This window comes from Corvus kubaryi, unplaced genomic scaffold (assembly GCF_017639235.1).
Source record: "Corvus kubaryi isolate FWS band 111438036 unplaced genomic scaffold, C.kubaryi_AGA036_p1.0 37300, whole genome shotgun sequence".
Taxonomy (NCBI): domain Eukaryota; kingdom Metazoa; phylum Chordata; class Aves; order Passeriformes; family Corvidae; genus Corvus; species Corvus kubaryi.
The window spans coordinates 18,359,009-18,381,772 of record NW_024581093.1 but is presented as its reverse complement, the minus strand read 5'-3'; the positions used below and the strand labels follow the sequence as shown (position 1 = coordinate 18,381,772).

General features: G+C 47.0%; 1 protein-coding gene across 5 annotated transcripts in view; it reads right to left on the bottom strand.

Annotated features, from left to right (window-relative positions):
• The window catches only part of LOC121664392 (WT1 interacting protein), an 83,986-nt gene that overhangs the window by 22,491 nt on the left and 38,731 nt on the right, over positions 1 to 22,764 (bottom strand). For 2 of the 5 annotated variants that reach the window (XM_042027667.1, XM_042027668.1), the window contains exon 3: positions 2,637 to 2,704. In XM_042027667.1, the coding sequence (XP_041883601.1) occupies positions 2,637 to 2,704 (68 nt within the window). Of the gene's footprint in view, positions 1 to 2,632; positions 2,705 to 3,526; positions 5,691 to 11,454; positions 12,254 to 22,764 lie in introns of those variants that run through there. The other 3 variants (XM_042027669.1, XM_042027670.1, XR_006015996.1) reach the window with 3 other exon arrangements.

Sequence of the window (22,764 nt, the reverse complement as noted above, 5' to 3'; positions counted from 1 at the left end):
CCTCCCAGGGAAGTGGACGGGCTCTCCTCCAGGTACCAGGGAGGCTCCTCTGTCCCCCATTGACAGCACAGCAGCTTCCCCTCAGGATGCCTCTTGCTGAGAAGCACACGAGGGGCTCATTTTCAGGCCACTGCTGCCTCGGTGGGACTGTGAGCAAGGAAACAGCAACCTCTCAGTCTGTCCCTGGGAACCCATGGTACGATCATGTGGCTGGTGCAAACCCAGCCAGGTACACACGGCCCGTTCTCACCTGGGTGTCACCAGTGCCCCCAGTGGGACAGCACTGCACCTCCTGCCCACATTTTCTGAAGCTGCTGTGCTTTCTAATCCCTGCTGCTTGAAATAACTTGGTCACAAGTGGGGTTGCAAATCCACAGAGCTGTGACCCCGCCCCCAAACCTAGAGGAGCATCTGATTCTCCCGATCAATTCCCAGGCAAACAAAAGCCAAGAAAGAGGAAGGATACCCATGGCAGGCAGCATTTTCGTAGCAGCCATACAATTATAATGCAGTTAGACTGTATCTGTTTACATTCCCAAACTGAAATAATCTTTTTCTTATCCCCCTGCCTTAACTTCCCTAACATTCCACTTCCACAGTGTCAGCAGGGAATCCTGCTGCACTGTAATGAAGCTGCACTAAAGAACTGGACTCACAGTAGAGACTGAAATTCTCAGTTATACAGAAAAAGCATTGGGTTTTCTGCTTTGGACTGAAAATGCCTCTTAGAGAGGATTGGGGTTTCGAAGTGTTCAGGAGGAAGACCTGGGAAGATGAAGCAGTTAAAATAATTTCCTTTTTAATGGTGACTTTGCAGCCTCTTTCCTTTCAACTTTGAGAAAAGCTTTGAGCTTTCCCTGTTCACAGAACTCTAAAATAGGCAAGGTTGTTTGATTTCGTTAGTGAGACAATACAATTCCTAGGATTCTTGCTATGACATTTGCTCAGGAGAGCTGAGAGAAGATGCTGTTACTTCCTGAGAAGCAGCAAGATTACCATAAGCAGGGACAATGTCAGAATTTGGTTTCTTGCTGACTTACACAGCGTCCCTTGGTCTGCTTCTCCCCCATTCCTCTGTGCTCCTGGGAATCTGCTAAAACACCTGTGGGAAGTTTGGGCTTTTAAATATGTGTCTTAAATGTCCCAACAGTTCCCTAACTTGCAGAAAGTTTATTCCTATCAAGTCCTTAATCTCAGTTTTCCTTGGAAAATCTCTGCAAGTATCTTCCTTCAGAAACCCACTACAGAACATGCCTGAGATAAAGAGCTTTCCCCCCCACCCCATGAAAACTGAATGTTCTCCAAAAGATTACGATTTTTAGATTTAAAATTCTTGTGTATAGGCTGAAATGACAAGCTAATAACAACAATCATGTCATTAAGTCTGGATGAAAGGTTTTGATCATGGGGAAAGTACATTCCAACACAGTTCAAATGAAAAATCTCAAGGGTTTGAGCCCCTCCCTCTCACACTCCACCTCTTCCCCTCCTCGCTGTGCTTCTGCAGAAACACAGGAAAGAAAGCTGAAAAAAGCAAGGAAGAGAAAAAAAACATTTCTCTCCAGAATGCAAGCAAAACAGTAACAAGTTTTGATTATAACAAGATACTTATTTTCTGCACAAAACACATTTTGGGTTTTTTTTCCAACAGGCTCCAGCTCACAGTAAAGGTGTAACACATGAAGGCAAAGATGGCTTATATTTTAGGAATTTCCATGATTTTTATGGATTGCATTGATGAGAAATGCATTTGAACTGCCAGTAACAATTTTGTTGGGAGATACAGTTTGAATAATTCCTTTGCAAAAAGCATGATTATATTTCCATTAGAAATGAAAAGTTGTTCTGGAAGATCCAAGCTTCTAAATTAATGGTTTTTCAGTAAATAAGGTGGCATAAATTCAGCTTCCTCTAAGCCAAAATATATCACTGCTCTCTAATTGCAATTCCCAGCTATGCCATCCTCTTCTTCTTAATTCTAAATGGTCTGTACTTATCGAATCATTTGCTGTGCACTGCACAATCCTCACCCTTAATTGCACAAATATTTTATTTTTGGAACAACGCAGCTCAGCAACAGGCTTCATTTGTTTTTTCCTGAGTCTCTATTAAAGTAAAGCACTTACAAAATCTGTGAGCAGGGAGAGAACTTGACTTGCCCCTCCATGGCCAACAGTTCCCAGCTAATCACAACTCAGCCCCACAGCCCTGTGAGCAGAGCAGTGATTAAACTGTGCCTCAACAAAGCAACTTTGTGCACAGCCCTGACGTGCTCCCGGCACAAACGTCTCCCTCCTGTTATGATTGGTATTCCCCAGATGTTTGACTTCGAGCTCAGGCTTGGCAGGCAAGGCTCTGTGGCTGCAATTCAAGTCCCAAGCTTGAGCAGCTCCAGTGTTTATTCTCATAATTTACACTTTGTGATGGCTTATGGACAGTTATGTACTTGGTTTTACAGCCACCACTTCAAACCAAGGGGCTGATCGTGCTCTTGTGGAGTCAGTGGTAAATGATTCCCAATTCCACCCCTGGCAGGAGGCCCCGCATCATCAAACTGTCTCTCAGAGCAAACAAGCCAATATAAAACAACAACTTGCTTTAGAAATAAGAAAAAAAAAGCCTGAAATCTTACTTACTAGGAAGTCTTCTTCACAGTACACCTTGCCATTGACATTGTAGAATGCTTTTCCTCGTAGTCTTCTCCCTGTTAAAACACAGGACCATCAGAATTTTGTTCTCCATCCCCAAACCCAGTTGTTCAGGATGCAAAGTGAAAAGCACACCCCCTGTACCTGTCTGTGGGGTCTGTTCCTGGCCCCTCTCTTCCCTGGAGGGCCCATCCAGAGCCAGGGCTGAGGGTCAGGCTCTTTGCTCTATCTGGCCTTACCCAATCAGATACCAAACCTTGCCTTAGGTACCAACTAAATGTTATCTTTAAGTGCAGGTTATGGAACCCAGTTGATACCAGTTCCTGAAAAACTTGCAATCTCAACTCAAAAATTATTTGGGGGAAAAGGCTCCTTTGCAAATTGAGACAATTTTCTTCGCAGATAAAATCCCAGCAGGCTCACATCCACTGCAATCAACAGCAGCAGCATTTGTCTCCAAAGGACTACCCAAGGGATACTGCATACGGATGCCCCTGCCACGCTCAAGAATATTAATAATCAATGTCACAGCAGCTCCCTGCAGTACAAGGCACACATGATGGAGGGAAGGGCAGGAAAATCACACAGAAAACAAGAAATTTTGCATTCAAGCTTTGACATTTGCCATTTCATTAGCCCATGCAGAACTTGAGTGACAAAGCCTGTGATAGTCATTAACTGATGGCTCCCTTTACAGTGAAGAAATGCACAGCAGACTCCAGAGAGTCCCAACAGAAAGGATGCAAACCAGGAATTCAAGAACCACCAACCCTGGTCAGTTTGTAGATCCAGCAGATCAGAGCTCTGCAGAAAGCAGTGCCATTTCACCAGTGTAAAACCAGAGAGGGAAAAGGGAAACCACACTGATCCCAACTCACCTCATTCCCACTCTGCCAGGTCCCACTGGCCAAGCTTCCCAGGCATGTGGGAGCTCTCAGCAGCCCTCGGCAGCCCCAGATGGACAAGGGCTGCCTCGGGCTGTGCCAGCAGCGGCACAGGGAAAGGGAGAGGGGGCAAGAGGAACTCGGGTCAACAGATCCCAGGTCACTACCAGAGCTTCACTCCATGGAATCAGCCCGGCTGTCTCCTCCAACTCCAGCAGAAACACCACCGATCTCCGTGGAGGGCTTGACACCGAGGGCTGGCGAGCTGAGCCAGCTGGCCAGCACAGAGGGGCAGGAGTACTCTCCATGGTTTCCATAAACAATGTTGAGGAAAATATGATTAATTTTGAGTGCTTGAAAGCGCCTTTTACACGTTGCCACTGTGATCTGATCCTGGGAAACTGTGTGGCACAAAGAGTTGGGATCTGGGCTGATGCTTTTGGGAAATCACATGCTGCATGCGGTTGTCTGGTGGTTTTACTGTCGTGGCTGAGGGAAATGCTTCTTTTGTGTGCACATTCTTGGGCTGTCGATCTCACGGGCTGCTGTCTCCATACTGCTGGTAGGTGGAGTCAGCTCTTGTTTGTCTTTCCAGCTGCCCGGTGGCTCTGGTGGGGACCAGGACCCTGGTGACGTGAGCAATGTGCTCATCCCTCTGAGAGTCTTAGGTAAAACTGGGCCATCCCCTGAACAAGGCACAGGGCTGGGACAGCAATCAGGGGACCATGGGGCCTCTCTCAACTCATGCAAGAGCAACCAAATCTAGATCTTCCCTCCTGCTTATCAAAGATGTTTTTTAACCTCTCCAGTGAAAGATAAAGTACACAGAAAGAAAGGAAGAAAGAGAAGAGGCCAGAATGGCTTTGTAAAGGACAGGTTGTCTCTGCAGGTCCAGCCTACAACTGGATCTGACATACAATTTGTCTTTAGCTGGTGGACATGAAGTGGCTGCACCCAGAACAGGGACCTGCCTTGGATATGCTGATGCAGCACTTCCCCTGTGCTCACCCACAGAGCCGGGCGTGTGTTTCAGGAGAAGGAGCGCTGGCCACCACCTCAGCCCACAGCCGCTGTGGTGAGAAGCAGCAGAGGTGATTAGGGACAAATCCCAGAGCCGGTTGCTGGAAGGATCTCTGCAGGAGAGCAACGCGCCAGGGCGGGGAGGTGCCAGCATCTCCGAAGCACTGCAGGAGGACCCTGACATCCCACTCTGTACCCCAGCCTGCCAGTGCTGAGCTTGATGGGAACGGCACAAATTCTGCTCTGGTTCTTTCCTTAGCACAGCATCACCAGCGGGATCAGCGCTCTCCTGGACCGGGATGGAGTGGGAAGCCTCTGACCCAAAGCCAGTGTTCTGGAGTGGCTCTCACACACAACAGGTCTCAAATGCATTTGGCAGCTGGCTGCCCTGTGCCCAGCCCCACTGTGAGTCTCCACATCAGCCCTGCACTGGTGGGATCCCTGCTCCTGCCGCACGAGCCCCCACCAGCCCAGCATTGAGAGCTGTTCTCCCTGCCCTACACCTGCCACCTCTACGCTGCACTCCCAGCACACCACCTTTCAAAACTCAGGGAAAATACCATTTCTCTCATTTTCCAGCTGAAAGAAACAAGACGCCTGTTAGGGAACTGACTTGCCTAAACTCATAAAGCAGGCAAGCAGCTTGCTCACATGATAATGACTATTATTAACAATGATTAATAAGATTGACAGGCCTTTTACCTTAGAAGAATTTCATTCAGGGACCATACAATAGTTACCTCGCAAACAAGAAACAGCAAGTTATCACTCAAACAACCATGGATGCCTATATTGGCTTCTACATCCTGCATTTTAGAAATAAAGGCAAAAGTGTACATTCCACTGCCCTCCAGAAGGGTTTACTAAATGACAGCACTGAACATGGTCAAACACCACCCTCTGAGTGTCTGGGCATCATGTGCAAACTACAATCAAGAGGGAAGTGCAGGCAGTTGCAGCCAGGGAGACAGGAATCCCGAGGAGAGGCAGTGGCGGTGGCCCCAGCCCCAGGGCAGTGGTGCAGCAGGGTGGGTGCAACACCTTGATGTTGGGATGCCTGCCCTGAGCTCCTGGTACTGGACAAAGTGGCTTCACCTTTCAAGGTCCTGGAGCAGCTTGGGAACCTGCACAGCACCAGCCTGTTCTGTGTAGCTGTAACCTGTTATTGTCAATTAGGCAGAAATTCAACCCCCTGATGTTCCTTTAGCCAGCTGAGCTGAGCACCTGGCCAGCCAGAGAAGGTAATATCACCCTGCCCACTGGCACACAGGCCCTGCTGCTTGGCTTTCCTTTGAATGACTGAGTCTAGCCAAGCCTGGTTACTATTTGCTTTCATAATATTGAAACAAAAAAAGTCAAGAGTTTCTGACAAAACTTGATGCAACTTGCTGATGGCTCATTACAATAATAATGAGCAGCCTAGCAGAGTTCGAGAATGTGGGGTTTCACAAACACTGCACTTGGTTCCTCCTCCTGCTGGATACCCACCTTGGCATGCCTGCCCTGTCAGACCAGTTTGCAGCAGCAGCGAGGAAGAGGCTCCGTTTCACACCCGACAGAGCAGCAGGAACAGGGACTGTGCAGGGGGACCGGGCCCGGGGCGGGAGCCACCCGCCTGTGCACAGGCTCCTGACACCAGCAGCAGCTTTTAGGGGGAAGCCCCTTCTCCCCCGAGTGCTCTTCAGCCTTGTTTTCCCATAGAAAACAAAGCTTATGCACTCCCAGAGACAAACAAGTAACTCCCATTTCCTGACTGACACCCCAGGCCAAGGGAGTTCCGCCACCTCGGGTGGGAGACACAGACCTCAGGAACACTCCAGCAAACAGTGCAAACACTCATGAGATAATCTAGCAGATAATAAAATGAAAGCTAGAAATGACTCTATCCCAAGGACTGATAGCAACTGGTGATAGCAACCAACATGACAAACATCCAAAAGAATGCAGGTTTGTGGAACTCTTAAAAAAAATTAAAAGCAGAATCATCTCTAGGTTTTTAACACTGGTTTGGACGTTTAACCAGTTTGTAAGTCTCTGTTATTTAAATGTGTCTATCAATTACTTCCTGCACAACTTTTATCTCCTACATGTTGCAAACCAAAAGGAATGGGAGAGCTGTTGCTTTATCAAAGGATTCAACTCAAAGACAGCTTGCAAAAGGAAAAATGACCCCCAGTTGACACAGGTTGTCCACAAGTATTCTCCCCAGTCTCCAGAACACTTTGCTGGGTGGTGAAAACACACCAGCCAGGAAGCCAAGATGGAGTAAAACTTTTTTCCCATGCTGTTTCAAATGCTGTTCCAGGCCCCCATGGAACGAAATGTGAATCAGCCCAAGTTTTACAGTGTGGAGGACATGGCCCGAAAGTGCACTGCAAGTGTCCTGCCCCCTTCCCTCTAGACTGGAAAGCATATTCCAAGCCCTCCCTGCTGCTGCTGGCCGTGAGTATTTGCCTGTGGGGAGGTAAGTTTATCAATCACAGCCTTCAGTGGAAGATCTCCTGTCTCACACAGGATGGATGCAACCGGATCAGGGGCTGACATCCCCCTCACCGCTGTAAGACAGGAGATAGGAATGTCTCACTGTCACAGCAGGGTTATTAGACCTAATTACTGTTTGCAGCTTGCTTTGAAGTTGAAAAGTGCCAAGCATTATTATAATATTTTAAGTACTTTGATGATTAAAAACACACAACCCTTTGGAAATCATGATTTAGTAGTACGGTAGAGTAAGCAAGTTCATGTGAGAAGCCTGCATTGTCTCCATGCCTGACGCTACTCAAACACAAACAGCTCCCCTCTGACATCATGGGAATGCTGCAGCCCCAGCCCTGCCTCCCAGATAATGCCTGGTGCATCCCAGAGACTACCAGCGTGCTGAAAAACCCACAGCAGAGCACCTCCTCACCATCAGGATCCCTCTCGAGGTATTCTCAACAGATGTGCCTCTTCTACCTCCATGTGTGAAAGTTTCAGTGTTAGCGGGGACAAAGAGTGAAATGACTAATAATGTCCTCTTATTTCTAACGTCACAGCTGTGTGGAACAAGTATCCTATTTTAGCCACAAAATGTAATTAAACCCTCCCAAATGGAGTGCAATCCAAGAGTTCAGTTGTAGGTATCACTGCTAAAGATGAGAAATTCGTTAAAGCAGAGCTAATTAACAGTCTGAACAGCCCAAGTTAATGCCACGGAGTATCACTCCAGTGGCTGCCATTCCTGTTGGCTGGGGACATGGCTGTGCAGCACAGAGAAGGTGCAGGCAGTGGCCAAGGCACAGGCAGCTGCAGGACCAGGCAGGGTGGCTGTCCCTGCCCTGCACAGCACCACAGCCTTGCCTGAGCCCCCAGCGCAGCCATGCCCTGCTCCTGCTGGCCAAGTGGCACCCAGGAGCTCCTGACTTGTCTCACAGCAGCAAGACAGATCCACAGCATCCTCCTTTAACAGCTCTTTCTGGAGGAAAAAAAAAAAATCTCACATTGCTTCTCTCCTTGGGATTCTTCCCCCTTCTTATTTAATGAACTGTCAGTGCTAAGGGTGATCGGGACACTCAGTGAGAATCTCCGTGCTCTGGAAGCTCTGGTCCATGACTTGTTCAGCTTCCTGAGTGTGGCAGCCTGAGCTTTTCATGCCTGGCTGACCAAAGAATTGTGCCTGTTTTAGTTAGCAATATTAAACATGGACCTAATTGCTTGTTAACTGCTTCAGATGCCATCTCTGCAGTGACTGATGTGACACCAGCACCAGTACTCATCTCATCCCAGCACCTTACGTGACAGTCTCCCAAAGCCTTCAGACTGCAGTGATGAGTAAACACACACAGAGACGATTAATACACAACAACATTTGCTCAAATATTTCCCAGCTACCATAACAGTGAAGGAAAATTCCCACATATTGCCCCAAAGCCCTGTGCAAGTGCAATGAGACACAAGGTGGCTTGAGCTGAGCAGACACTTCTGCCTGCCCACTGCCCACCTCTGCCACACTCTCCATCACTCAATGCAATGTAAACTTTTACCAGGCCAAACCTGGTCATTTTGTTTTGCAAAATGCCCTGGCTCTTGGTCTGGGGCTGCTCCGATTCTGAGCTGGTTGTTGGTGCACCCATGGGCTGCCCACACTCCCAAAGGCACTTTTCCAGCCCAGGGTCCTCCTGAAGGTCCCGCCCACAGCAGCAGCACAATGGGCATGACTGCCCACCAACCTCTGGCACATGCTGCAGCTTCTCTTGGCATGCAAGGACTGACTGTCCCTCTCACCTGTGCGACACCACCTGATGATTGAGGAACTGGGACACACAGAACTCAAAAGCTGAAGGGGGGCAAGTGAAACCTCCAGAACCCAAACCAGTTCTCCACAACTCCCCAGGTCTGACAGCTACTATTTCTGAACAGTGGAAGCTAAATTTTAAGTTACCAGATGAGTCCAGGAGCTGAAACTTCAAGAGGAATACCAAATTTTACAAACACAAATAATAATTGAAAACATTAAGTAATAACAAGCCACTGCTGCTACCTCCTCTGCCCTGTCACCTCTGGCTAAAATGGGTGCAGAATTTCACCCAGGAGAGCTGTTTCCTTTCAAGCAGTAGAGGAGGTTTGCCTGCCCAGGAACTGAAAATGTGCCAAAAGAAAACAAAAGCTTCCAATACTTTTTCTTTATTTGTTACCATTCCTCCTTTACTCACATGTGAGTTTGGGCCGGCAGTTCCCCATCCCTCCCTCTGGCTTACACTGCCTCTCTGCACAGAGGTTTTCTTTCCACAGGGTTTCTGCCACTCCACCCATTGCGAGCCGGGGTGAACCAAGGCTGCTTTAACTTCTCAATAAGTGCTAATTAAATTTTTCTCCTTGGTCTCCTACAGTGGACTCACACAAAGCCACCAAGCACAAGCTCTCGGTGCCGGGGTCCTGCGATGAAGCTGCCACCACAGTCAGGGTGCCAGGAGGGGACTGAGCTCCAGCCCAGCCCCTGGCTTGGAGAAACTTCCATCCCCCAACCGCCACGGCCCCCTCCCCTCCTCATAATGCTCAGCCTTTGTGAAAGAAGAGGTGAATTTCCAGGGCTTTCAGGGGGTTTAAGATAGGGGAAGAAAAAAAAAATCAATGCCAAATTCCTTTGAATAGAAGATACTGCATGTTGGCAGAAGCCACTTTTCACAGACCCCAGCCGTTTGAAGTTTGAAACACTAAAAAGTGGCTACTGTGGATGTGCTGTATTCTTCTTTTCAAAACAATCTGGCACACAATTTTGCTCCCCTGTTCCAGGACCCAATCCTGCATTCCTTTCACGCTCAGACTCCCATTGACTTTAAGGAATGCAGGATTGGATCCTAAATGTGTGCTTTACTCACACAATAGCTCCTCATGGTTACGATCTATTGAGAAAGGCACACTTTAAAAACCATTTGGAATTGCAGGCTCATCCACCAGGCCAGAATGCCTGTAAAGATCTCCCATTATTTCAGGAAAAATGCTCAGTGTCTGAATTGCACACACACACACTCACATGTTTTCCTGGTTTCAAGCTGCAGGCACAGCTTAGCTTGAGATGCATCAAAATATTTTGAGCACTGACCTGATAGCTCCTAAAGAAACCACGTGTAATTTTAGGTTTTGAAAAAAAAAACAAACTCTGGGGAAAGGAAAAAAAAAAGCCACCAAAGCAAACATATAAGCAGCTGAATCCTACGGTCGGTTTTTCAGAGAACTTTTGTAAAAGCCTCTAAAAGACCTGCACCGGCTAAGACAAAACAGAGCCTTGCACTGCTATTTTTGAGGATGCTGTATACTGAGTTACGAGGCTATTACGATGCAAATCTCAAATGTACAAGCTTTTTACTCGGCCATAAACACAAAACAGTATACATTGTCCTTTCAGAAGAAAAGGTTTGCTGCTAAAATAGCAGAAGCCCTACGTAAATAACCAACATTCTTTCTGCCTGAGGTCACTGACTTGGCCTATTCAATTCCGGGCTAGTCTGGGATTTGACAATCTAAGCAGGGGAGAGGCCCTTTCCTTTTTTTCAAAAGAATGCTGGGATTTTATTTGAAATTTAAACTCTTGCAAACAAAAGGTGGCATCGTATGTTGGAGGCCTACTAAGGTGGAGTACAGGATATGTATTGTTTTCTCCCTTTACATAGGTTCTTTCAGGAAAGAGTATTCAGAGTCTGTGAACAAATTCTAATAAAATATTATCATCAGGTATCATCAGACATAGCAAGATATGAGCAAACACTTTAAAGAAATTAGAAGATTCAATTTCAAGAAACACTGATGTGGAAAAAGTGTAAAAATGGTTTAAAACGATAATTTAAATTATAATTTTCAAGTTAATTATTTTCAAATTAATAATTGGAAATCATTCTCTAGTTTAAGTTCCTATACTAATTCATATTTGTACACCAAAACCGAGCTTTTCAGTGCAAATTAACCGTGGCTACAAAGTCAGCATTCATTCTCACTCTCCATCTCGTCGCTCTGCCCTGGGGAGGCAGATGGTAGTTAACTATTTTTCCTCCCAATTACCATCGCCCAGCTCTCACTCGGACTCTGACAAAAGCACACTCTTGTCTGATACAATTATCACCTCCCTTCTGGGCTGTTGTCCCGGCTCGGCACCGCCCCGTGCCACCTCCCGGGCGGGAGCGGCCGCTGCCCCGCCCGCGGCTCTCCGCGGCTGCTGCCGGCACCGAGCGGCCCCGGGCCGGCTGCGGAGCTGCCAGGGCGACAGAAGCACGGCTCTCTCTGCTGTGCGCTCACCAACGTGCGCTGAAACCCACATGAAAACACAGCACTTTATCATTCTGACATGTTTGTAGCCTAAGGTAAACTCTAGACTTTCCTCTGCAGTTTACCTTAACCTGCCATGATGTCAAAGTGAAAAACTTCATTACCTTCCCTGGGATTTTGCCCCGTGCCAGCCATGGCACCGAAGGGAACACGTCTGTGCTCAGCAGGTGCTCCTTTGCTGCATCCAACCCCCCTGCATCCTGCATCCCGCATCCCTGCACCACAGACCTCCGTAGGACTCCACCACAGCCCCGAGCGGGTGCTGAGGACACGGAGGGCACATTTCTGAGGTGTGGAGGGCACATTTCTGCCCCAGCCTCCCTGCATGACTGCAGCTGTCAGCCTCCAGCAGGATTATGTAGATAGATAGCTAATATCTTTTGTTACCTTGCTGGAAAACCCCACCTTTCTTGGCAGGGTATCCATAATCTCTGTGCCATGTTTACTCTAGTGTGGAATTCTCTCTTCCTTTCTGTCTCCTCCTACTCTTCAGTCAGGTTATTTGACAAAAAGGTTGCTTAAAGCTGCAGGGACAAGAAGCTCTCTGACCTCTGGCACTCTGGCAAGGCGTTCCTGTGCAGACTGTATTATAAACCTAGCAGATACTTTCAAGCTTCCATATAATTTGCAAAAGTTTAAATTGGCAGATGTTTCCTTTCTCTCCTACTTATGTATTTATTCTATCCCATACCACCCATCAATTTCAGGGTTAACACATAAATTATTTCCATGGAGCTCTAACAGAAAAACTTATGCTGAAAAAGGGTTTGCAAAAACATAAGCCAAGTATATATTTAAAAACAGAAATACAACTGCCTGCATTGATCTAATAGCTACTTTGGGTCTATATATTAACGCACATCTTAAAAGTATATTATTACTTAACAAGCCAGCAAGTGGCAACACTAAGAAAACGTAAAATAAAGCTCCAAGTGTACTTCAATTTAACTTTTCCCCCCCAGGGCTGAGTTTACAAATGCAAAAAAAACCCCACCAAACCACGAGAGGCCTCCCCCACCACTTGACAAGCTGGGAGGGCAGGGGGTATAGCTTTTCCCCCAAGGTAGTTTCCACTGTGGGAAGCTTTCACCATTCCATCACAGGCTCTTGTTGGTTATCAGCAAAGAATTCCAATTTTCCAGCTGCTGCCTGCAAGCCAGGACTTAAAAGAGTACTTGTCTTATCACACTGTCCCAGGGTCCAAGTGCCAGCCCATTCTATGGCAGAATAAATCCATCACCAAAGTGCAGCCCAACCCTTCCTGGTGCTCCAGGCAGGACACAGCCTCCCCAGCTGCCCTGCTGGCCCCTACCCTTGTGTCGTGGTGGGTGACCCTCATTCAGCCTCCAGTAAGAACCACCACAATGTCAGCAACAAGGACCCATCTACCCTGGCATCCTGTCTCCAGATCTGGTCAAGACTGGAAGTTCCCTGGGAAAGAGCACTACAGGCTCACACAGGCTGCAGTGTTCCCAAGAATAACCTCTCAGCTTCCAGCAGCCAGCACTTAAGGCCTTCCTGCACCACAGGTTGCATCATAACTATTATGTTTAATAGCCTCACTGGACCAATCCTTCTCTAATTTGTCTAATTTCTCTATGAGATCATTTATATTTTTGGCCTCCATGCTGTCGCTATGGCAGAGTCCCAGTTTCACTGTGCATTGTATGAAACATTCTCTTTTGTTTGTTTTGAACCTCTGCTGATCTCAAGCTTCTGCTGCATCCTAGAGAACAAGGTGGCCTCTGCAGTCATCACCACCAGATTAAAGAGCTCTGTAAGTCTGAAACTTCAGCTGCACCTGGATGTGACTGGGATGCACACTTCTAGCACACACAACTGGTCTATCTAGCAGCATTCTGAGAATCTGCCCAGGTCTTCTTTGTACAACACAAGCATGGACACACACATGTGGAACAGAGCCCCTGACTCAAAGTTCACACAGCCTGTGTGAGATCCCTGAGGGAGACAGGACCAACCTCCCGAGTTCTGCACTGCCCCAAGTTCCTGAGCAGCCTTTGTGAGGGGTGAGCTGCTGAGAAACACAACGGGAGGCAATTCCTATGGGAATACATCCAAAAGAAGATGCTACTGTATTCCAGTAAGACTAAAGGAAGAAAAGAAGGAAGAAGGAAAAAAGATGTTTGGTCCTCAGTGTCCAGATGTTCAGAGCAGAACCCACTGGAGGCTCCAGCTGACAACCAGCAAACGTTGGGTGAGGCTGTTGGACCTCTCCTAACATACAAAAAGGTTGAACAAAAGGAGTGGACACAGCGCAGTCCTGTGGCAACACGCAAGAGAGCCTCAAGGGAGATGAGCAATTTCCCTAAACTCTCTCCCCGTTGTCTCAGAGAAACAAGAATGGATTTGCAGAGTTCCCTGTCCCTCGCAGGAGCACTGTGTGAGTCAGCACCCCAGCGTGAGCAGCATCAAAGGGCGCTGCCGCTGAACCTCCACACGCTGCTTGGTTTGAGTCACATCCACAAAGCGCTCACAGCCAGCACCAACGGCACCCCATGTTGGTGCAACCAAGCTCACAGTGCACAATCTCCTTCCCCTGAGATAAATCTTTGCAATAAAGTGAGATTGTTAGGATCCACAGTGCCTAGAAATGGCATCTTGAGCAACAGCTCTAACTCTTTTCTTCAAGGGATAATGGAAGAATGTGTCAGGGAGTGGCCCTTGGGTCCAGGGGCACGAAGAAAACTTAGAAAGGATAGTACACAGTGTAAAAAAGTATTTTCAGAATGACAAAGTATTAAAGCATCTGCTAGTTTTGAAGGACATTCTTTAGATTTAGATTACTTAGCTGTAAATTTGAGAGACCAGCACAGAGAACAACTCTCCTGTTGCCCACACTGGTGAACAATCCCACTGATGTTAATAACATTACTTCAGATTTATCTTGGGTAACTTGGGACAAAACCTCGCTAGGACCTTAGATATGTGTTTTTGACAATATTCCTGTATACTCTGCTGTAAACAAAACAAAACTGAAAATTATAGTTGTTCTCAATTACTGAAAAGAACTGGGGCTCACTCAGCCAATTTGAAATCTAATCAAAGATCAGCCCTCCTTGGGCTGCCCTTGATATTTTGTGGTGGGCTGACCACAGCTTCCTGCAACAGGTCACATTAGTACTAAACCCACAAGCAGCTCCCAAGCCAGAGGGCTGAATAGGTACAGCTCCTGACAGTACACTCACTTCCTTTGGCACTCAGGTACAATAAGGATATTGTTCCTTTAATGCTTAGCTTTCCTTTTAAGAAGTATGTGAGATTTCAGCCAATTCTCCACAACGATTAGTTCAGGATGAATGTACTTAACTCAGGATTCAGCTGGAAAGAGCCCAAGTAGATGCAATCAATTTTCTGCTAAATCTACTTCCTTCCTCTCTTCTCTACCCAGCATGAGACATCAGCTCTCCACTACAGCCAGGGGTGACCAAGACCCTGCAAACCTCTGCCTTTAGCCATGCTCCTATCAAGACTGGTTACTCCTTCTGATTTCCCCTGGTTTTTGGGTTTTGCATATCCTGTTCACTTGCCCAACATTTGGGCTAGGGGGAAAAGGTTCTAGAAGCAAATATGAAAAAGCAGCTATACAGCAAACCACAAACATCAAATGCATTGGCTCCCATGACCCCCAAAGCTGATCACTCCCAACTGCACAGGATCAGAACTTCACTGATGAAGGAAGACTTTCCCCTTTGCACAAACTTTGAAACCTCCTCGAGGTTTCAATGTGCAGGTACCATATGATCTGCCAGCTTCTGTGCTGCCATCTCTGTGTGTGAACCAAATTATCTTCAGCATCATCATCTGAACCCCACAGGATTTCAGAGAGAGCAGCCACCGGCCCCTTTCCATGAACCAGCCTCTTGCAGCAGGGCCTGAAACAGCACATTGTAACAACAGGGATGATATGCTATTTGAATCTAAACAGGGTAATAAAAAACCCCATCCCTTCAAAAACAAGGCTTAGAAAACATCTCTGGCTCTCACCTACACACTTTCTTAAGAGATTAAGTAGATGATTTCCAGCCTTATTTTCCCAAGTGCACCCATTCTGCTTTGTTAAATAATTCATGGCATCAGCAGAACAATTCCTGGTGTCTGTGTGTTCTTTAGGCTTTCTTTCTCTAGTCCAAACTTTTGATCGTGCTCCCCTACCAGTAAAAAATGTTTGCACATGCATCCCAATACACGTATGTTTATATATTTATGAATTAGATATATCCACTAGTGAAGTATTTTCTTCCTGTACCCTAAAGGACCATCTTGAACACTGTCTGGGGTGCCTGCACCCCACTTTGGAGACTGCTGCTCTAGAGACCACTGCAGTGTTAATACTGATTCAGCAAATTGTTTCCATGGGTCTGAATTTACGCTGCTGTGGTTCCTAAGGTCAGTAATCCACTGACTCACTCAATAAAGTTATTTGCATTACTTCCAGGAAAAATTTTGCAGGCAGTGCAGTTGGAAGAGTGACAGTGCAGAGTACCCAGGCAGCCAGAGGAGTTGTGTGACTGAGGTTCTGTGACTATAGCTAATTTAATATCAGGACACAGCATGCTTGTGTTTCAGAACACACTAACTGACATCTCCTGTGATCAAAAACGACTGCTAAATTCATTCCTGCTTTTAAATATGCAGAAAATCAGACGCCTTTCACTCTGCACAGGCAGGTACAGCTAAAAGAGATGGCAGGTATAGGTGGCCGTGTTCTGCACGTGTGCTGGCAGAGTCACCACACCAGCACAGCCAGCCCTGCTGCCTGGAGCCAGAGCCCCTGCTGGTATTCCTCTTACAGCAGATACCTCAAAAGTGTCTCTCCTCCAGTTCCCTGCCTGTTTCTTGCCTGGCTCATCGTTCATTTTTATTACCACTACTCCAAACACAGTGCAAGTTCGCAGGAGTCTGGCAAACAAATAGTTAATTCTGGAAGGTTTTAGGCAAGAAGAAATCAGGTTGGGGGCAGGCAGAGAGGAGAAAGCACCAAGCCTAAGGGGGCAGGCAGAGCAGGGAGCACTGCTGGAAGCCCTTCCCCAGCTTCGGTGGGCTGCAGGAGGCAGACACGGGGAGCAGGCAGGGCATTGCAGTGCCAGGGCCAGAGCTGAGCCACAGCAGAGCAGCAGTAACAGCGGATAAGGAGGGGCAGGGGGCCCTGAACAGGAAGGAACACAGGGTTCTGTGCATCCATAAAGGGAGCCTGTGTAGACAACAAGAGCAGGACAGTGCACAAAGCAGCGAGGGACCCCGTCACCAAGCAGCAAAAGCGGCTGTGCCACTGGCACTCCATGGGATGAACGGGCAGAGGAAAGGGAGGGTCTCCATGGGACCTGAAAACTGCTTCTCCAGGCCTGCCCCTAACACCAAAAGGCAGAAAGCACTCTTGGGGGATTTTGGGAATGGTTTTACAGGGCCCCAGTAACCTCAAAAACAATGGCGTTTACCTTGGGGTTTAAACCCCACGACTGTTAACAGCCTCCCTGGCACCCTCCTGACCGAAAGTGCACCAGGTGACCAGAGCACCCGAAAAACCACTGAGCAGAAGACACTTTGAGAGGATGAGCAACACTTACTGCCCTACAGGCTGCCAGGCCTCTCCAGTCAATGTCACACACAAACACAAAACACACTGAGCTACATCTTCACCCATCACTTGGCTTTGTGGCACATGGCACAGAGACTGAAATGCTCTTTGCCACTTCAGCTCCAAGGGTGGGCTGTTCCTTGCCCAGGAGCAGCCATTTTGTGGGTGAAATGCTGAAGCCCCTGAGCATCCACTACCACAAAACAATGGTAGGAGGTTACTCTGGCCCATGACCCCAAGACACAGGACCTGTTCTGAAGTACTCAGTGTCCATGAGAAACGGAGTGAGAGGCCCAAGTGTCCAGCAAACACTCAACACCATTCCCTCCTCACTCCTTGAATGCCCTGAGCCTGCAGGGATGTTTGGGGCAGGTGACGAACACAGAACTACACCTGAAGTTATTACATTCCTCCTCTCTCCACTACTTGAAGAAAACAATCCTCACTAACTTGAAGCCAGGAGAGCAGGTAAGCCCTTGCAAGAGGGTGGATCAGCAAGAGGGCACTGTTTAGGGGACAGCCCAGCACTGATTTCCAGCCCAGCACCAAGAGCACAGCACACAATCTCCACTTGATCAGACACCAGTCCTGCGAACTGCCAGAGGCAGCCACTGATCCTATAAAAGGAGGAGCAATGGATATGGATGGACTGGACGCTGGCCACCAGGGAGGCCACAGCGGGGTTTGCTTCAGGTTTCCTTTCAGAAAGCATTTATGTACCTAATTCAAGACTGTGGGATCAAGTCTGCAAGCATGATGGTTGCCTATTTTTACCTGTGTCAGTTCAGTGCAGGGCACACACATGTAGGGTTCATGCTGGTAAGATAATAGGAATTTCACAACAAAACCATAAAATAATTCCTTACTGTTTCTGGCATGGTGTTCATAATCAAAGACAGATTGCAAAATCACCTGGTTTTTATACAGCTACAGGGAAGAGGCTCACCTGGCGCAAACCACAGCATTAATGTCGGTGTGAGGGGGGCAAGCTCCTGCCGCCCCGCTCGGAGCTCACACTGCCCTCCATGAACTCAAGGGTACCCCGACACTAACTGAAACTGGATTTGGCCATGAGTGATGATAAATCTAGAAAGTCCCAAAAGTTTTGGTCAAAGTCAGGATTTTCAGGAAATGAGATATTTATTGGAAGCAAGGGAAAAAACCAGCTTTCTGGCCAAGACTGAATTTACTGAGTTTCTTCCTGTTCTGTGTTCTAAGGGAGTGAGGCAGAGAGGGGTGGTTGGAAACAAGAGCTCTTCATTACCTGGGTTAAAAGCAAGCTAAAATTTCCTGAGAAGTCCAAGGAGAGGAGAAAACATCCACAAATAACTCTGACCTGTAGAAGTGAATTTACCAGAACCAAGCTGGTCAGTCTATAACAGTAAGTTTATAAGCAGGCAAAACATTCAGGTCATGTCAAATACCAGGGGTTACCAAAGCACTTTCCTTGGTGCCCAAGGCCAGCCCACCGCAGCTATAATCGGCCAATCCTCCCGAGTCCTCTCATTTAAATGAGAAAAATTTATGGTTGTTTGTGTAGGCTTCACGCCAAGCCTGTTTCTCTGATAAGCTTCTCTGGTGTATTTGTGTCTCACATCCGATTTAGAGTCCTCTGAATACTGGAGACAGCATTCCTGGGATACTGAAAATAAATTAAAAACACAACGCTGGGCTTGGACAGAGGAATGGGAACGCTTTTGACGTGGCCCAGGCACTAAGGGCTCTTGGGAGCAGTGCTGGGAAAGCAGGCTTTTTAAAATCTTGCATTAGTCCATTTATTTAATGATATATAATCCTCAAACTGGTCCCCCATAAACTGTAAATACGCATTATTTGAGCAAGTAATTAGTTTCAGTAGCATGCGGTAGCAGCTGTATGGTTTGGCTGCCAGACACTGCAAGTGTTTCCTCCAGCAAGTGCATCTCTTTGTGATATAACATTAATTACCAAAAGATTTACAAAACCTCTCACTTCTCCGGTACTTTGACCTCAAGATCTCCACATAATTTCAAAATACTGAAAGCAGCACAGTATCACCCAGGTGAGGGAGGTGAGAAGGATTATGTCCACATGGGCCAAGCCAGACAGGTGAAGTGATCTGCCCAAGAGGACAAGGAAGCCTTAGCAAGTGGAGCAAAACCCTGTCCTCTGCCTCACGGGGCTGATGCACCCCTTGGTGACCACCAACCTACCAATCCTCTCAGCTAAGAATTTTTCCTCTGTTGCTTGCCAGTACTCTCTGCCAGAAGAAAGCCTCAAAGACAGACTGCTGAGGTTTGCTGCAACTGCATGTTTTATAAGCATGAAGACAAACTTTAACAAAAAAAAAATCCTTTTTTTTTTTGTACATGGCAAGATTCTTATGGGAAAGAGCTTTTCTAGACCCACAAGAAGTCAAAGCATCCTTAAGATGAAGAGTGGCAGTGGAAACCCTTGATCTGTAAAATGAATTTGCAAGGTAAACCCAGGCTGCTTTCTGGTGAGAACTTTAATGTGTTTTCAGGCCATACAGATGACTCTCCCTGGAAATAAGCAGTTAACAAGAATTTGGGATGAGATTGTCACCCAGCCTGGACAAGGGGGCATGGGTGAGGAGCAAAGCCAGAGCTCTCCTGTCAGACAGCATGGGAGGTGAAGGTCACAGAAGCAGCAAAACCAGATTTCCTCTTCATGCCATGTCCTCTGCTAAGAGCTCCAGTCCTCGTTAGGCTGGGCTTGCAGAGCTGGACTGAGAGCTGGCCTGGCAGGAGGGGAGAGGTCCTGTCCCTGCACTGGCCCCAGGGAACCAACAGCAACAAGTCCAAGACTGGAAACAGCAGGAACACAGGTAACAGGAATAAGAATAGAAAACTATTTTGAAGTTTGGAGGAGGAGCTTTGCTGGTGAGGCAGGACAGACTGAAGTTTCCATGGCTGGAAAGTGGTATAATCCTGCCTCCTTGATATGGGGATGATGAGCTGCCAGCAGTCCTTAGATGCTGGGAATTCCAGGAAAAGACTAAGATATGCATAACAAATCAAAATGGGAAATTACCAGGGTACAGTAAGACTTCAAACAGTGCCAAAGGCAAGAGGAGCTAACCATTTTCTGGAGAAAAAGGTACTGACATGCAGTTAAGATCTTGACTAAAGTCATCCATTGTGCCTGTTTGAGATGGAAAACAAAAGATGCCCACACAGAAATAATAAGAAAGTTTGAATTCTTCAGTAGCAGAGCAGACACATCAGAGCAAATGCAGGCAGAAAGAAGGAGAAAGACAACAACGTAGGGGATGGAAAACTTCCCACAAGATGCATCAGAGACAAAAACTGAAGTTCAATCCTTCCAACACACCAGGAGAACAATCAGGAAATGGTGGCCCATAGACCCTACTTTGGTCAGTCCAGAGCAGCAACAATGAGATCAGCTCCAGGGCAAAGGAAAGGTGGAGAGTCCCCCAGTGACAGAGAGGATCCAGGTGATACGGGGCTTTAGGGTAGGCTAAACACAGAGCCTGAACGTGTTTGTGTGCATGGGTAAGTTTTGTATGAGGACAAAGTGTACTGAGACAGGCTCCAGGAAAGAAACCATCAGTCGGCTGTGGGCAGGACAACAGATTCCCTGAGTGCTGAAGGACAAAACTGATTAACTGCAGGTGTGGACACAGAACTGACTTATTGTTGAAGAAGGGATGATGACCTGTCTTACATAAGAAATTATTTCAGAGTTTAGTTTGCAGGTTTAGTTTTCAGTTGAGCAAAGATCCAGGACATCACTAAAGCATTTTCCGCACTAGGGAACATACACAGGGACAACATACAGGAGAAACAGATCAATAGAGTTACAGGAAACCAGCCCTGTGTTTCTCCCTTAATTCATTCTCTTCTTCACTTTTTCCTTCCACCTGTTTTTTGGTAACACTTAAAAATTACAGAACCTGGAAATGGGAAACAGAAACATCTGTTGACAACGTCAGTGACTTGCCTGTGCTCTGTTCTGGATTATCTGGATTTCTTCCCTCTGAGAGATGAACTCAACAGCAGCCCAAGGGAGTCTGCTCTTGTGTAGGAACTGAGGTGTGTTCCAAGAAAACATTTTAAATGGGCAGAGGGGAAAGGAAAAAAAAAAGAGAAGAAGGAAAGACTGAACACCCAGAAGATGTAGGTTTCAGAGAAGACAATCAAGACCTGCAGATAAAAGATGCCAATAAGGAAACAGGGAAATTTGTTACTCTAGGCAAAGGTGACATTTCAGACCCACAAAACTATGTGAAGAAGTGATTAGGTTCTCTGGAGTTTCTACAGAAATAAAAAACAGAGACAGAAACCTTGTTAATTACAGCGTATTTTTTGTACTTTATGTGTTTTCCAACCCCTGAAACGATCACAGGTGCAATCAGGGATTGGTTCCACATTATGAACACAAAAATATTGTGGAAAGAATGCATCTCTGGTCAGTCAATCAAGTTTCCATCATGAGTTGCCAGGCAACCCCCACCAATTAAAATAACCATCAAAAGCCATCTATTTCATGCTGGAATCATTAATAGCAGAATGCACTGACAACCTTTCAAGCAAACAAGGAGACAGAGACAAACCACCAGCCAACTATTGATCCCATACCCTCTGATCATCAGAAGCAGGGAGTGCAAGCATTTCCCAGTTCCCTGTCACCCAATACTGATCCCCACCACCTTTCCCTGGCACTGAGCCTCCAGCTCTACCAAGGCTGCCAAAGCAGCTCTCAGAGTGACACTGTACCAAGACATACACTCCCCCAACCAAAACAAGCTTTAAGCACATGCATCTTCAAGTGTCTGGGATGTCCCCATGGCACTAAGGCAATCAGATGAGACACCCCTAAAAAACCAGGTTCTCTCGTAGAGCTGAACTAAGTTTAAATTAGTCACAGAATTGAAAACATCTCATGACATAACATTTACAGCATAGTCTGTAGCAGGGACCCAGCAATGGACTGCTTTATTTCAAGCCCAGCACACAGATCAGTGCCCTGCTGGGCCAGAGTTACCTGGGACAACAGATAGCAAGGCAGAGAAATACAAAATGCCTCCTAAAATGTAAAACCCAACTACATAAATTTTAAATAAAGGACAGTTTCCTGTGTCTACCCCATCTCAAACATTTCTGATGACCCTTTTCCATCCCATTATTTTTGTTCTTCTGGGATATTACCAGACTAACCACAGATCAAGATAAAACATTTTTCTAGCACTCGGTACCCAAAGGTACTTGGGCTGTTACATGGGCTGGTATCCAAGTTTTACTTCTAATTAAATTTATTATTACATTCCTTTGCTGAGACTCAGTCATGACTCAGAGTCTCGCACAGGGGCCCAAACCATGTGAAGCCAGCTGTCATCTCTGCCATCCACTGCCTCTTTCTACAGTGAGCACCTCCCTTTCCTGAGTCCTGCACTGGGGGTTGGCTGGGACTGCTACTACAGACAGACTTGAAATAGCTTTATCTGCCTGTCCTGATAGGTTTTAAATGGGAAATGTGGGGCTGAGCACAGGCTGTAACTCATCCCAGAGATGCAGACTGACTCAGGCAGAAGTCTGCCCTCCTGCAGCAGCAGCAGGAGTCATCTCAGTGACACATCTACACCAGCCACAGTCAGCAGCACAGACACCAAATCCTTCCTCATAGCCAACCTCGCGCCTCCGCACAGCGCTCGGCTTTTCCTGGGAATCACATCTCCAGGTATCTGCCCCACACGCATCAGGACCTGCTGCCAGCTCCAGTTATGGCTTGGAAACCACCAAACATCCAGGTGGCCACAGACTCAATCCAACCACGGCCGGAGTCGTGGATGAGCAAC